Source organism: Rhinolophus sinicus, linkage group LG18, assembly GCF_036562045.2.
Source record: "Rhinolophus sinicus isolate RSC01 linkage group LG18, ASM3656204v1, whole genome shotgun sequence".
NCBI lineage: Eukaryota > Metazoa > Chordata > Mammalia > Chiroptera > Rhinolophidae > Rhinolophus > Rhinolophus sinicus.
In genome coordinates this window covers 15,876,601-15,890,998 of record NC_133767.1, presented here as the reverse complement: position 1 = coordinate 15,890,998, position 14,398 = coordinate 15,876,601, and the positions used below count along the sequence as shown (strand labels likewise).

The following is a 14,398-nucleotide window of genomic DNA, read 5'->3' as shown; positions in this document are numbered from 1 at the left end:
CTCTGCCCTCTCCGGGCGCACCTCCATCCACGGCCGCCTCCATCCCTTCCAGCCCCTCGGGGCAGAAACACCTTCCCCCGCCACGGTCAGATGACCCAAAAACAACTCTGACCCGTGTTTTTACAACTTTTTTAATATATATTTTTATAAACAGGTCACGTGATAAAATAGCACAAGAAACACTTACCAAATATAAGGTTATATCTTCCGCATATACAGGAGAATGAGGTCGTTATGTACAGTAAGAAAATGATTTTAGGGGTTGGTTGGTTTTGTTTTCCTCTCTCCCCTTAAATTTTCCTCCTACAGTCGTTGGAAATATCACAGCTTCAGTTGCATTAATACTTTGGACAAATGGACAGCTGCCCCCTCCCCACTAAGGAACTGTGGGGAGGACGGGCTGAAGAAACTGGCTCCTGACCACCTCAACCCAGGAGCCTCCTTCCAGCACTCCAGGGGCAGAGAGATCTTTGGGCTGTTGAACTGTTTCTCTGCTTCAATAGCATCTCTTTCTCTCGCGCGCGCGCTCTCTCTCTCTCTCCCCCTCTCTCTCATTCTCTCACTCTCTGGCTCTCTGGAAACTGGTTACTCTTTTCCAACCAGATGGGGGTGGGGTGTCCCAAGATTAGGTGTGGGTGCTATATCTCCTGGGGTTCAAGGTTGGGATGGAAAGGGGTCCCAGCCCCCTCCTCAGCAATTGCCAAGATGTGCCAGCATCCCCTAGGACTTCCGAATGTCTTGGGATCAGACAGAACACGGTCAGAGCCCATTTGGGCAAGCAGACGTTTGGGGAGCTGGGAAGGGGTGGGGGCAGCTAGAAAGGTGCCCTCCCTCCTCGGTGCTGAGGATGTGCTGGCCACTGGAAGATCAGAGTTGCTTGCTGATGCTGACCAAGCCTTGGCTGGGGCCCAGTTTTTCAGCTTCCACCTGATGGAAACCTGCCCAGGGTGAAGTGTAGCACTGAGGAGCCTGGGCCCAGCTTGGCTACAGGGCCTACAGTGTAAGTTCCACCCAGGACTGCTCCCAAGGCCTGCAGGCCCTGAGTGTCGCTCCAGCTTGGGGTCTCACAAGGTAGCTGTACCACCTCTGGGTTGAGGTGCACTGGAGTGGGTGGGCTAATGTTGATTATGCCAAGGTCACTGTCATCCACTCTGCCCCTCTCCCAACCCAATTCTGCCCCAGCTTGGCCAGGGCCCAAGGACTTGTAGGCCTGCGGGTGGGGGTGGGGCGAGCAGGGGGCTGCTTCACACAGTGGCAATGAAGACGGGAGGTTGGGTCAGGCTGGCATGGGGTGGGGGAAGGGCGGGTGGGACTTGGGCTCCTCAGAGGGCCATGGCTTTGGCGGCGGCCTGTTTCCCTTCGCAACCCTTGGAGGGCTGCAGGCGCGATGCGGTCGGTGGAAGATGCCGACAGCCCATGGGGCTCTACTGGGTCCCCTGTGTTCTGGGGTACCCAGCCCCCCTCAATCCCCCAGGGCCCTGCCCGGGATTGGGGGACAGCCGGGAGACAGAGCAGGGTGTGGCGGGGAAGTCGGTAAGGGCGGCGGCCATCTGGCGAGCTTAAAGTGCCCCCAGGACCGGGCCTGGCCCCTGCCCCAGCGGGCGGGCGAAAGATGGAGGCGGCTGCGGCGTGGTGGAGGGCGGGCGTGCAGGGCGGGCACGAGGGGCATGCACAAATCCCCGAGTGTGCGTGCGTGCGTGCGTAGGGCTGGTCCCGCCCGACGCCCCTCCCTGCCCAGGCGGGGCCAGGAGAGGAGCGGAGGGGCCATGGGGCGCGGGGCGGGGCTATCCCTCGGTTTGTCCCGCCTCCCGCGCTGGGTGTGGGGGCTCCCCTGAGGGCAGGGCCGGGAGTGGGGGCTCAGCGGCGCCCCCGTGTCCCCGCCCAGAGCGTGGCGGGTTCCTACGACGGGGGCAAGGATCCCCCGCGCTACTCAATGACGAGGCAACGGGGCAGGTGCTGCGAGAAGTACTTGAAGAGCTCGGGGGTGGCTCCGGGGCAGTTGGTCAGCTCCAGCTCCTCCAGCTCCTGCAGCTGCACCAGTCCCGAGAGGCCCGTGGTGGTCAGCAGCGGACAGCCTGCGGGGACCATGGCGGGGGCTAAGTGGGCGCGGCCCGATAGCTCGAGAGGGGCGGGGCTGTGGGGGCGGGGCAAGCGGATGGGCGGGGCCAGGCCAGGGCTAGCTCCTGCCGGGCGTCTCCCTGCTCCGACCTGCACCGGGGACACAGCGAGGCAGCCCCAGGTATGAATACGCACAAGGTACCCTGCAAGGCTGGTACAGTCGGACTAGGAGTGCGTGTGGTGGGATGGTCACTGTCAAGGCGGGCGGCAGGGGGTCTCACCTGCCAGAGACAGGAGACGCAAACTCCTCATAGCCAGGAGGTGCTTCAGGCCGAAGTCCTGCACCTGGGCGGGAGGGCGGGGCGAGTTAACTAATTCCGCTCGCGCCCTGTAGGAGCCCCACTCTTGGGGTCAGGCCGCAGGCCTGGAGCTGCTGGAGGGGCAGGGAGCGGGGTTCAAAACGGGGGTTTCTCAGCTCCCCACGGAGCCAGAAGGTCGTTGCGGAGTGCCAGGGTGAGGGCATTGGGACAACGCGCGCTCCACTTAGGTCAGCCGCTGGGTGTGGAAGGATCCCAGACTTCCACTCAGGATCTGAGCAGGTCAGAGGACCCCGCGCCTCACCACCTCCCCTGACTACTCCCCGATCTCCGGAGGCGTGCAGGATCGATACCTGGCAGCACCATCTCAGGTAGAGGCTGCGTAGGGACGACATTGTGGACAAATAGCTGAGGCCAGTGTCGGTGATGCGTACACACCTGTGGTTGCAACAGAGAGGGGGTGCCCAACTTCAAAACACCTTGCCCTGCCCCTCAGCTCCGACCCCTTCCTCCTTTTCCCGGAAGTGCCTCTGGCGTGAACTCACCCCTGGCCCCTCATAATAGCTCCTTCCTTTGCGTCACCCACACTAGACCCACGTTTTGAGGGGCCCGCCCCGCAACCCGCTCCCCTCCCACGCTGCAGCCCCTCTACCTACAAGCCTGTCCACTAGCTCCCTGTTCAGAAGGTCCACCCAGCCTTGTCTGGTCCTGCCCTCCATAGCCTGCGAGTGGGGGATACACACACCTGTCCAGCACTAGCTCCTCCAGGCGGTGCAGGTCGCAGGCCACGTACTCCAGCGCCATGTCGGTGATGCGTGGGCACCAGGAGAGGTCGAGGCTGCGGAGCTTGCGCAGGTTCTCCGCCACAAGCTCCACGCCATCATCAGTGACTTTAGAGCAGCCAGAAAGGCTGAGCGCGGTGAGGTTGGGCAGGCTGTGCACCACGTTGACCACGCCATGGTTGGTGATCTCCCAGCAGGAGAGCAGGCGCAGCGTGTGTGTGCTGTGGCCCTGGCGCGCTGTGAAGTAGGCCAGCGCCGTGTCTGTCACATGGTAGGCCTGCAAGCTCAGCTCTGCCAGGTTGGGCAGCAGCTGCGAGATGGCCGCGATGGCATCGTCTGCCACGTTGATGCAGTCACTCACGCTCAGCGAGGTGATGCGTGCGCTCAGGCTGGACCACAGCCCCGCCTCCGTGAAGTCATTGCAGCCTGACAGCTCAAGGCGCACCACGCCCTGCATCTGCTCCAGCATTACCTGTTGGCAGCAGGTTCGGGGTCAGGAGGCCAGACCTCGCCACTGCCCCTGCCACTGTGAAAGCCTACATCGGTTCCCTGGGAGTGCCCCTCCCTGCAGGTTGTGCTGAGGAGAGTAGGAGATAGGGCAGAACAAGCCCACCGAGAGGCAGGAAGCGGAGTTCTCCAGAGTGTAGATGAGTGTAAACAAGCATCGAGCTGTACTCTCGAACAAGTGCTCTTTACAGTGTGTCTGTTACACCTCAACTACACCCTAAAAGAGGAGGCAAGGCACAGGGGAACTGGGAGCCCAGGGCCTGGCCCCAGCAGGCGCCTGGAGCAGTCGGTGTTGATGATTTGTTTAGAGTCGGGGTCCTGGGGAAGAGCCCACCTGCATAGCTGCTCCTCTGACCTTTGCCCCTGCTGCCACCACCTCCAGTGTCCTCCCCATCCATGGCCGGCTTCACTGGCATGCAGGGCCCATGCTTAGAAGGGCCCCACACTTAACTACTTTATTGTCGCTGTCTTGAAATTCTTAATCATCTCTGAACAAGGGACCTGCATTTTCATCTTGGACTGGGTTGCTCAAATTATGTAGCCAGTTCTGCCCCCCCCAAAGCCACAGCCCCCCTCAGGGCACTGGCATAGCCCTCAGCTACATTGCTCCTTGTGTGCCCGAGCTTCCTCCAGGGGCCACTCCCCACCTCCCCCCACCCTTGCATCTGTTCCATTGCTGTTCCTGGCCCTGTCCCCCATCCCTGTCCTTTCTGAGCCAGCAGGGGGACACACCTCCAAGCCGGCGTCAGTGATGGTGGAGCGCTTGAGGCTCATGGCCTTGACACCCTTCTTGGAGAGGGCATAGTTGTCAATGAACTCACAGATGTCCAGGTCAGAGACACCAACCAGGCAGAAGCCCTCAAAGCCACGTGCAGCAAAGCCCTGCAGGTTCACGAACTCCTTCTCACCACCAGGCAGCACATTGTAGAGCTCCTTGGCATGCAGCACAGGTGTGAGGCCCACCCAGAACTTGGGCTGGTAGAGCACACGCCTCCAGGCCTTGCACACCTGGGCCAGCACACACTTCTCGCAGGCCGAGAAGTACCAGAAAAGGCCATTGAGGATCTTTTCGTCTGTGGCCAGCGGTGGCCGCTCTACTGGGGGCCCGGGCACCGGGGCTGAGGCTGGTCCACCAAGGGGGAGCCCTGCCGGGGGGCACAGGCCCCCGGCCAGAGCAGCCCGAGGCATCGGAGTAGCCAGGCTGGGTGGTGGGAGGGTGGGTGGGGGCAGAGGCTGGCAGGGGCGGTTCTTGGCAGCTGGCGTGCCCTTGGTGATACTGGCTGTGCCCAGGCCGTTGGGCTGGCCCGGCAGCTTCACCAGGCCATTTCGAGGCAAGCATGGGGGCTTGGGGTCGCCGTTGACTCCAGGGCTGGACATCTTCCTCGCTCACTCTGCAGACAGAGGCCCAGAGTGGGAAGTGAGTTCTATGTTCTCTCCTGGAAGGCGGAGCTGAGCTGGGCCCCTTCCTATCCCTGGGCTTCCCCTCCCACGGCACTCTCAGAAAGGCTCTGAGTACAAGCCTTCCTCTGACTGAGCAGCAACAGGACAGGGCTGACCCGAGAGCACCTGTAGGCACTGAGCTCGACCTGCACCCACTCACAGAGTTCAAAACCTAGGTACTAGGGTTTCTAACTTACAGATGAGAGAACAGAAGTGATGACAGACACTCGCTTGTGACTGCTCCCTTTACCTTTGCTACCCTGAGGCCCACATCAGTGCCTGCCTCCGCTGCGCAGGTGCTGTGTAACTGAGGGACAGAATTGGGGCAGTCTCTGGCCCCTGCACTGTGGAGTGCCAGCGTGGCTCTGTGGAGTGATTCCGGTGCCTGGCATGTGCTGGTCCCCCTGCTTGCTCATAGGCTTCCCTGCCAGTACTCTACAGTAGGTTCCATGGCCCAGAATCTACCCAAAGAAAGGGCAGTTGTCTTCCCAGTATTTACCGTGATACCAGCCGTGAGCCCTGAACACAACTGTCTCTTTACTCCACCACCTAACCCACTGAGGATGATGCTGTGGTGAGTGCACCCATTGACCAGATGAGGAAACTAAGGCCGAGGCAGTGTGAATTGCTTGCCTGAGGTCATAGTAAGTGGCAGAACCAAGACTTGGACCAGAGCTGGCTATGGAAGGCTATATGAAAGGAGCTCCCCCCAGGGTTGGGCTGAGACCACCTGGCTCCCTTTCTAAGGCCTCCAAGGCTATGAATGTGTGGCAGAGGGCATTGGCACAGACGGGCCTGGAGAGAAGGGGCAGTGGGACCCTCACAGTGCCACCCTCTGTTCATTCTGTATCTGCCCATCCCACACCGGACATCCAGGGAGGGTGCTCACCCACACGCTCCAGGTCACACACTCTGGACTCAAAACAAGCCCTACTCTGGCTACGTGGCCTGGGCAAGGCCTTCCCTTCTCCAAGCCTCACTTTCCTTACTTCTAATCCTGGGAGGTGATGATACCCCCACCACGGAACAGCACGTGCAAAGGGCTAAGCATAGTGTACGGGTCACAGTGAGCAATTGGAAAGTTGTTTCTGAGCTCCATGGCCTGCCCGAAGAGGAGGGGACAGTATTCTCTGGGATGTGAGTGGGCAGTCCTTCCCTGCTCTTTCTAGCACCCCACACACCCCCCCAACTGCTTCTAAGCCCTGAACAGGACAACCCTTGCCAGCATTCCATGTCTAGGGAGGGGGCGCAGACCTGGGACATGTGGCCCTCATGGCTGCAAACCCAGCTTTTGGTCCCAAAGCCTCCCTGCCTTGGCAGCAATGAGCCCCTAGGCTGGCAGTCCACCCTGGGCCTTCCCTTCCCAGGGGAGGCCCCCTCACTGCAGCTCATGATCAGGCAGCTCACGACCTCACATAGGCTGATACAAGACATCCATAACATCTGCCGCTTGCCCACTGGGATAATCATGGATTTCTACCTCACAGCAACCCTGCGGGGAGAAGGGGTGGCCACTACCGTTACCCGTTTTCAGATTAATTAGGAACCTGAGGCTCCAAGGAGTTGGTTTACCAGTACAGGAGGAGGGAACCATAGTGGCCAGCTGTGTCTCATAGAGGGACAGGATGAAGCCCACGACTGGCCCCCACTTCTGTGTCCAAGGGAGAGGCTGTCCCCGCAACTACCTCCTGTGGGCTGCTGGGTAGAGAGAGGCAGCCCCGGCCTGAATATCTTCTGTGTCCCCAAAACGGGGTATGAAGATTTCCCGGCTCAGGGCGCGCCGCCCACAGACCTGGAGCGGCCGGCTAGGCGCTCGGCGCGCAGCACCATGGACAGCGCTCCCCCCCACCCCACCCCCCCACCCCACCGCGCGCCAGCCGCTGTGCGCGTGCTCGGAGGCCAAGCACGGCCGCCTCCACCGCGGACAGCGGCTGGTGGTGTGTGGGGTGGAGAACCGATCTGGCAAACCCATCTTAACAGGGAGGGGCCCTGGAGGCGGGTGGGGGGTGGTGCAGGGGAGAAGAGAAGCCGCCCTGTTCGTCTAAGATCCCGCGGAGGCGGCGGAGGTGGCACCAGGGGAGAAATAACTTAAGAGCAGTGCGGATTTAGATTGCAAATGCTCCCAGCCATGGGTGTGCACGTGGAGCGCCTGAGTTGGGGAGGAGGAAGATGCACGTGGATGCCCCGGGCAACTGCGAGGCTCCCTTCTCGCCCCCACTGGAGCTCACATTTGCACACGCCCACAGTCCCATCCTCACCCTTCAGGCCTCAGGGTGGAGCTGGTGAAAACAAGCCAGACCCTGGGAGAGAGCCCGAGGGAGGGAGGGGCCAGGCTGAGGATGACCCTCATTAGCCTGGGGAGAGTGTCTGAGGCCTGGCTGCTCCTCACCCCGCACCCCCATCCCTGGCCAAAAGGCACCATCCTGCCTGTCAGTCAGCCCTTTCCACCCCCTACCCCCATCCCCAGATTGGAGCTGCCTCCCACAGAGACGGCCCTGCTGCTCCCCAACCTTGTCTATGGTCATGCTGGGCGTCAGCTGCTCCTCACACTCCAGGCTCATTGACCCAGCCTGAGAATCCCCTGCTCTGGAGCTCAAAACTGGCAACAGGCGCACCTTGACCAAAGGGCCAGGGCTTTGGGAGAAAAGTGAGCTCAGGGTTAGAGCTGGATCTCCCTGCCAGTTAGGCAAGAGGTCCCTGGGGGGCTGGGACAAGGGCCCCTCTGCCCGGCCCTGGCCTCACCCACCCACCTGGTACCTGACTGCACTCAGTGGGCCTTGGCATTTCCTGCCAGGAGGGGTTAAGGGCAGCTGCCAGTCTGCTGGGGGCTGCTTCCCCCTTAAGGGATAAACACCAGGAGCTAATGCTGGGAAAAGGGGTTTTTTAAAAAAGATGGCCATGCTTGCACTATTGTCCGACTCAGCCCTGGTGGGTTGTTCCTCACGTGGAGTGGAACTCTGGAAAAGGTCCCCTCCCAGGATAGGCTGCGGGGGCTCGAGGCGCCTGGGCTCACGCTAGGAGGAGGAGGGAGATGGTGGCCACTACTTTAGTTGTCTTGTCCCCATCAGCCTGAGCCAGAGCTGGATCAGGGTACCAAGTGCGAGAGCTTCTGTGTTTCCCTCACAGACTCACTGTGAAGCATGGGGACCAGAGTGGACCTAGGGCGCGTGCTGGGCTCCTGGGTGCTCCTGGGAGGCCTCCAGAATTTGGTGACTTCTAGGCTGACAGTCTGCAGATGGCCATGTTGGGGCTTCATAAGGAGCTGTCTCTTCTGCGGGCGGGCGTCACTAGTCCCTGGGGGCCTCACTTCTGGCCCCTCCCCAGCCCTGGCCCCTGTCCTGCCTTCCTCCTCCCCTCCCCATCTCTGCCCAGGCACATGCTGGCCCCCCTGCTTGCTCAGCTGGTCTCCCTGCTCCTTAACCCTGCAATTTCCTTCTCCTCCACCCTTTGGTGTGAGTGCTGCCCCTGCCTCCCCCTGGGGACCTCCAGCACTGAGAAAACACCTCCAGGGGCTCAGTCATCATTTGGGCTCTCACCACTGTCTACCTGTCAGCCTAGCCCCTTGATTGGGGACTCCTTGAGGACAGACAGCATCATGGTTTAGGGGCTTCTCAGTGCTTGCTGAATGAATGAATGAATGAATGATGGCAGTCCAGTTAGCAGGGTCATGCAGAAAGGAGTGTGGCTGCCTGCGGCCCATGAGGCTTGATGGAGGACAGGGCAGATTAACAGGAGGACGGTCAGTGAGGAAGCTGCAGCTCAATTCGTTAATCCCGGTCGTGACAGAGGTCAGTGGCCACTGGAATTGGGTTGGTGCCAGAGTCTCTGAGAAGGCCCCCAAGACTGTAGGGCTTGGGGTGGGCCCTGCAGTTATTCAGACCCGTGGGAAGCTGATAGCGCATGTCTCCGTTTTAGCTGAGACTCCCCTTGGAAGCTGCAGGGGAAGGAAGCTGGGGACCTTTGCCCGTAATCTGGCCAGACCTGAGGGGAAGGGGCCAGACACCCCCAGGAGGGAGGGAAGCAGGGGGTCCAGCTCTTCCCAGCACCACACCTCTCACTGCTGGTCTGAGCCCTTCACACACTGCCTGACCGTGGTGGGGAAAGCAGGTCTCAGTGAATTTTCAGAAGTTACACAAAGCTGGGATTTGACCCCAAGACCCCCATCTGTGACTCCCGAAGGCCAAGCCGGGCACATGGGGCCACAGGGCAACCTGGGGCCCCCAGCTGGCCTGCCTTTGGCCAGGCACACCTTCTGTGGCCTCCTTTCTCTGCTGTGTTCTGCTTCTTCTGTCACCTGTGCCTTCACAGCCTGGACCTGAGCTGGTGGTCTCTGCCACCATTGTCCCGTCACCCCTGCTCTCCTTCCAGAGGCTGCAAGCTGCATGTCCACCACTGGGACACTCTTTGGGACTGCTCATTCCCAGGAAACCCTCAACCCCTCATGGCCACCACCTTGGAGGTCTCTTCCTCCATCTTTGATGCCTCCATCTGACACAGCCTGTCCTGGATGCTGGGTGGGGGTGTTCCTGACCCCAGTAAAACCCGTACTGACCAGTTTCCCCTGCCTGCTGAGGCCCCTGGAGCTGGGCAGTACATGGAAAGTCATTAAAACTCATGTACGTTGATCTGTGGTGGCGGCCCCAGGGGCATGGGTGATTACCAGGGCAGCTTGGGATTGGGGACACGGAGTGAGCTGACACACTCCATGACAAGCCCCGTGACTCAGGCACATTCACATCCCTGCCACTTTGCACATGTCCTGGCAGCAGCACTCCCCTGTCTCCCCCAGCTTGCAGATGCTGCTGGGGTGCAGGCTGCCCCACCCGTGCACTAGGGGCTCTGGGGAGGGAGCACATAGCTTCAAGAGACGCAAGTTCGTGCTCCAGCACAGTCTTTTGGCCAAGCTCAGGGCACCTCAGCCAGGTAGGACTGGTTACCTTGGGGAGCAGATGTTGGGTCCCAGGCCACGTCTTGGCTCCCCTGCTTTGAAGGACCTGAGCTCCCCAAGGCCGAGGCCTGAGGCATCTCGTGACTGCTGCTTTGGGCAGCTGCCTCAATCCCTCTCCCTCTTTCCTGCCCTATTGCGGAAGGTGGCCTGAGCCCACTTCTGAAGCTGGTCTGGTTGAAGCTCCTCTAGTCCACCAGTGGGAAAGGTTCTGGGCCACCCACAGACCTTCCTTCACTGCCATCTCCACTCCTCCGCCATGCCAGCCTCTGAGACACAGCAGTGATCCCTCCATGTGTGAGGAGACAGGGCTGTGGGCCGCAGCACAGCCCCTTCCCCCACGTCGGGGTGAGATGTCTCCCTGGCTTTCAGCATTGCAGGCCCGCCTGGGCCCATCTGTCTCAGGGGGTCCAGGTTCCCCCCACCTCGTGGCCACTTGTTTCCATCTCATCAGTGGGAGATAGGACTCACTTGAGTGCCCTGGAAGTGGGTGTGAGCTGGATGGTAGTGTCTGTCCCATGAACCCCCCCTCCCCAGTGTTAGAGGTGCTGACAAGTGAGGGAAGGGGGGAGGCAGGTAGTAGAGGTGGCAGGCCCTGGGACGGCTGAGTCCTGGGGTCCCCTGAGGCCTGAACAGCCCACCCTGCACTGCCCATGTTTACGACTGGGGCTTAACTTTCCCCCCTCTCCAGACAGCTCTGGTCCAGCCATGTGGCCACCTCTTACTGAACCAATGGGTCTCCATCAGGCATATGCCCTGGCCTGGGGGACCCAAAACCTCTCAGGGGCCCAGGCCAGCCCAGGGCTTCTGCGCCAAGGCTGCTGCCCAGCAGCCCTCAAAGGAGTTGGTGGAAGAAGGGGCCCTGTGCCCTGCCTGTCATCAGGGAGGCCTGAGCTGACTGGTCACTGGGCTGTAGGAGGTGGCGGGTGTGGGGAGGGGCCTGATGGAGGGGGCAGGTTGGGTGGCATCCACCATCTGCTCTCTCCATGGAGGGAAGGCTTCCTGTGCAGAGACAGGGAGGGGCTGGAGGAGTGGCCACTGGGCCACCGGCTCCCTAAAGCTCCAATAGCCAGGCCTTCTCTCCTCCTGGGGTGATTCCGGGTGCATGACTCTCTCTACCCACTCCAACTCCAGGAGTACAGGACCCCTCCCCAGCAAGTCTCAGGGTGCCCACTTCCCCTTCTGAGGCCCTCCAGCCTTGGCCAAGGCCTGACCCCTCCTCCAGAACCAGGCACATGCCCAGCCCCTCCCTTCCCCTCATCCTCCCACTGTGGCAGCTCCATACAGGCCCGGCCAGAACGTGTCCAGGGGCAGACAAGCCCTCCAGCCACCGGTCCACATGGCTCCGCCTGGAGCGAAGCTGTATCTAATATCTCTCTCATAGGCCCAGGGGCTTGTGGTGCTGAGGTGGGGGACCCAGAGCTCAGTGATGGTCCAGAACCTCACCAGCCAGGTGGGCTGGGAGCCTGCAATTGCCCTTCCACGGGTACACTGTCAGGTGGCACCCCCCCACCCCAGTCCTCGTCCAGTTGCCATGGGGAGTGGGCCTTGACCAGGCCCTCCACAGGAATAAGGGGCTATGGGAAGGCCTGGCAGGGCCTGAGGCCCAGTGGCCACAGCCAGGGAAGGGGCTACGGTTACATAAGCCCGCTGGGGGTGGCAGAGGCGCTGTCCCAAGCCCCTCTCCGTCCCCTCCTCATTGTGGCCGCCCGCGGCGGTGGCGTAGCCTGGCCCCTCCCGGCCCCGCAGCCAAACCCAGAGCACACACCTTACCTCAGCCCGGGCTCCTGGCTCATGCCACGCTGTTCACCGGGCGTCCTCCCGTCATGGGGAGCCCGGCATGGGCGCCGACGAAGCGGGGAGGCGGCCGAGGTGCTGGCCTGGCCAGCAGGGCCCGGCCGCGCCCCGCGCCCAGCGCTGGGGCCTGGCGGCCCCCTCGGCCGCGCCCCGAGAGGAGCTCCCCGGTGGGAGAGAATTGGCCACCCCGAGCCTCCCACCGGGGAGGCTGAGGCTGTGCCCAGGTAAATAAGGCCGCTTTGCAGGGAGCCGGGCGGGCGCCTCCTCCCTCCCCTCGCCCTCCTCCCGGCGCTCCTCCTCCGCCCTCCTCCCTGCGCTCCTCCGCGGCCGCCGGCGGCGCCGCGCGCGCCCCCCGCCTGGCACTACGCGCCGCGCCCTCGCGCGCTCCCGGCGTCCGGAGCCAATCCGGGTTGGGGAGCCCGAGCGGGGGCGCCGAGGATGCCGAGCCCCGCCTCTCCTGCCCCGCCCTGCCGCGCGCACAGCGCGCTCCCGCCGCGGCGCCCACGGGCACGCGCCAGCCCCAGCATGCGCCCCGCCCCCCTCTTCGCCGCGGGCGCCCTCACAATAACAAACCCGGGCGCGCGGCTGCGCGGGGACGGGAGGGGAGGGCAGAGGAGGACAGGAGAGGGAGCGGGGCCAAGGGAGGGCAGGGCGCGTGGCCGGAGCGCGGACCTGGAGCGAGCCCCGCCTACGCGGAGCGGTGGGGACCCCAAATCCTGCCGGGAAAAGAGGACTCGAACCGTTTGGAGCCGGTAGTTGCGTAGGGGTGCGCGCGGTTTCATGGGGCTCCGGGCTGGCCCCTTGCGTCCCAGCCCTTGGCTGTCACCTGCGGCGGCGAGAATGGTCCGACCCTCACCATTCCCGCACTGCTCCGTCAAGGCCCTCACATTTCTTGTGCACCTGCTGGGTGCCAGTTCCAGGAACACCCCTCAGTGGGGGACACCCCCCCTCCACAGAACTGAGAAACAAGTGACCAACAAATCCCTTCAGAGAATGACTATTTTGAGAGTGATGAAAGTTCAAGAGGGCCACGTGATGGTGACCTGCAGGGAGGTGGTGTTAGGACTCCCGAGGACAGGACACTTGAGCCAAGACCCCAAGGATGAGGGGGTGGGGAAGTGGGCCAAGTGTGCAAAGGTCCTGAGGCCTTAAGGAGCCTAGCAAGTTCCCTCTGGAATAGACTAGTTGCTGAGGTGGTGGCTGCTTTGTAGGGACCAGGCTGGGAGAGAGGGTGAAGGTGGGATGTGGTAGCCTGGTGTGGAGGGCGGTCTGGGCACTGGAAATGCCAAGCCTCCCAGCAGACTCAGGGAGGAGGATGGAAGCTAATAGATCCCATCAGAGACAGCAAAGGATCCAGGTGTGGGGAGAGCAGAGTAGGGTCTTCATATCAGCGAAAGGGCCTCTGAGCTCCCTGAGACAGTGTCTTCATAGAAATGAAACCAGCTGGTGTTCGGTGTTTGCAGCGTTTGACCAAAAGCAGGGCCCAGTGGGGCTGGTGTGAGATGGGGGCGGCAGGAGGGGGAGTCAGGCTGCTGGACTCTGGCTCATTTGGGGGGGGGTGCCATTCTTGCTGTGTGTGGGACACTGGCTGGGATGAAGGCCGCTGTCCCTTGAGGCAGGGACTGAAGAATCACAGTCTTGCATGTGTCAAAGGAGGAGGCTTGGCATGGGCAGGCAGGATGGGATGCGTGAAAACATTTGGGGTGACTGAAAAAGAGTGTTGTTCAACCCATCTAGGCACGTCCATTGGGCAGGGCCTTCTGGCTCAGCCTCCACCCCGTATGCACAGGCGCAGGCCAATGTGAACCCAGAGTTGATGTCCTGACTGGCAGGCAGGTTTCACCTCACTCTTCGGTGTGTGTGGGGGGGGGCTCTTGCCCTTTAGCAGGTGTCAGAGCCTCAGGCAGAAAGCAAGTTGTGCCCTCAAAGGGGCCTGAGAAGTTGGCTTGCTTTGGAAGAATCTGAGCAAAGAGTGATACTCAGGGTTATGAAATACTGTCTCCTGAACTCCTGTGGATCACTCATCTCTCCACCTCTGTCACCCCTCCCTGCGCCAGCCATCCTCTCCTCCATGGCTGGTGGCAACTACCTCCTCCCTGGTCTCCCCCCGATGTCCCCCACCTATTCTCCCCATGGTGCAGAGGGATCACTTTATAGTACAGATATGGTCCCCATCCTCCCAGGGCTCTGTCTGGCAGCCTGCGAAGCCCTGAGTCTCCAGCACTGCCAGCCCACAGCTTTGCCCCTTACTCTTGTAGCTTCTGCAACACTGGCCTTTCTCCAGGACCAGGAGGGCACCAGGTTCCTCACCAGGTCTCATGAACTGACCTGGAGCACCCCTCTCCTGGAGCACCCCTCACCTGAAGCACCCCTCACCTGGAGCACCCCTCACCTGGAGGATCCCTTGTCTTGATGCCTGGGCACAGAAGAGTCTCCTCAGTGCAGGCTGCTGGGGATTCCAGTTCCAGAGTCATGGGGAGTGAGGACCAAAGGCTGTTGGCACATTCTGCCCTGACACCTTGGGGACTAAGAGAGAGGGAGCCCCTGTAACA

The 14,398-nt window shown here is 61.6% G+C and overlaps 1 protein-coding gene across 2 annotated transcripts; it reads right to left on the bottom strand.

Moving 5' to 3' along the window:
* Positions 1–115: 115 nt before the first annotated feature.
* Positions 116–12,165, bottom strand: FBXL16 (F-box and leucine rich repeat protein 16). 2 transcript variants are annotated; one of them, XM_074322753.1, is made up of 6 exons: positions 11,818–12,165; positions 4,397–5,055; positions 3,121–3,629; positions 2,729–2,813; positions 2,340–2,403; positions 116–2,075 (listed from the first exon to the last, which is right to left on the bottom strand). In XM_074322753.1, exons 2-6 carry the CDS (start codon positions 5,039–5,041, stop codon positions 1,927–1,929), a joined length of 1,452 nt encoding a protein of 483 aa, XP_074178854.1. In that variant the 5' UTR covers positions 5,042–5,055; positions 11,818–12,165; the 3' UTR covers positions 116–1,926. The 2 variants fall into 2 exon arrangements, with proteins under 2 accessions (XP_074178854.1, XP_074178852.1); XM_074322751.1 differs by having other exon boundaries at positions 11,823–12,165.
* Between the last annotated feature and the right edge of the window lie 2,233 nt (positions 12,166–14,398).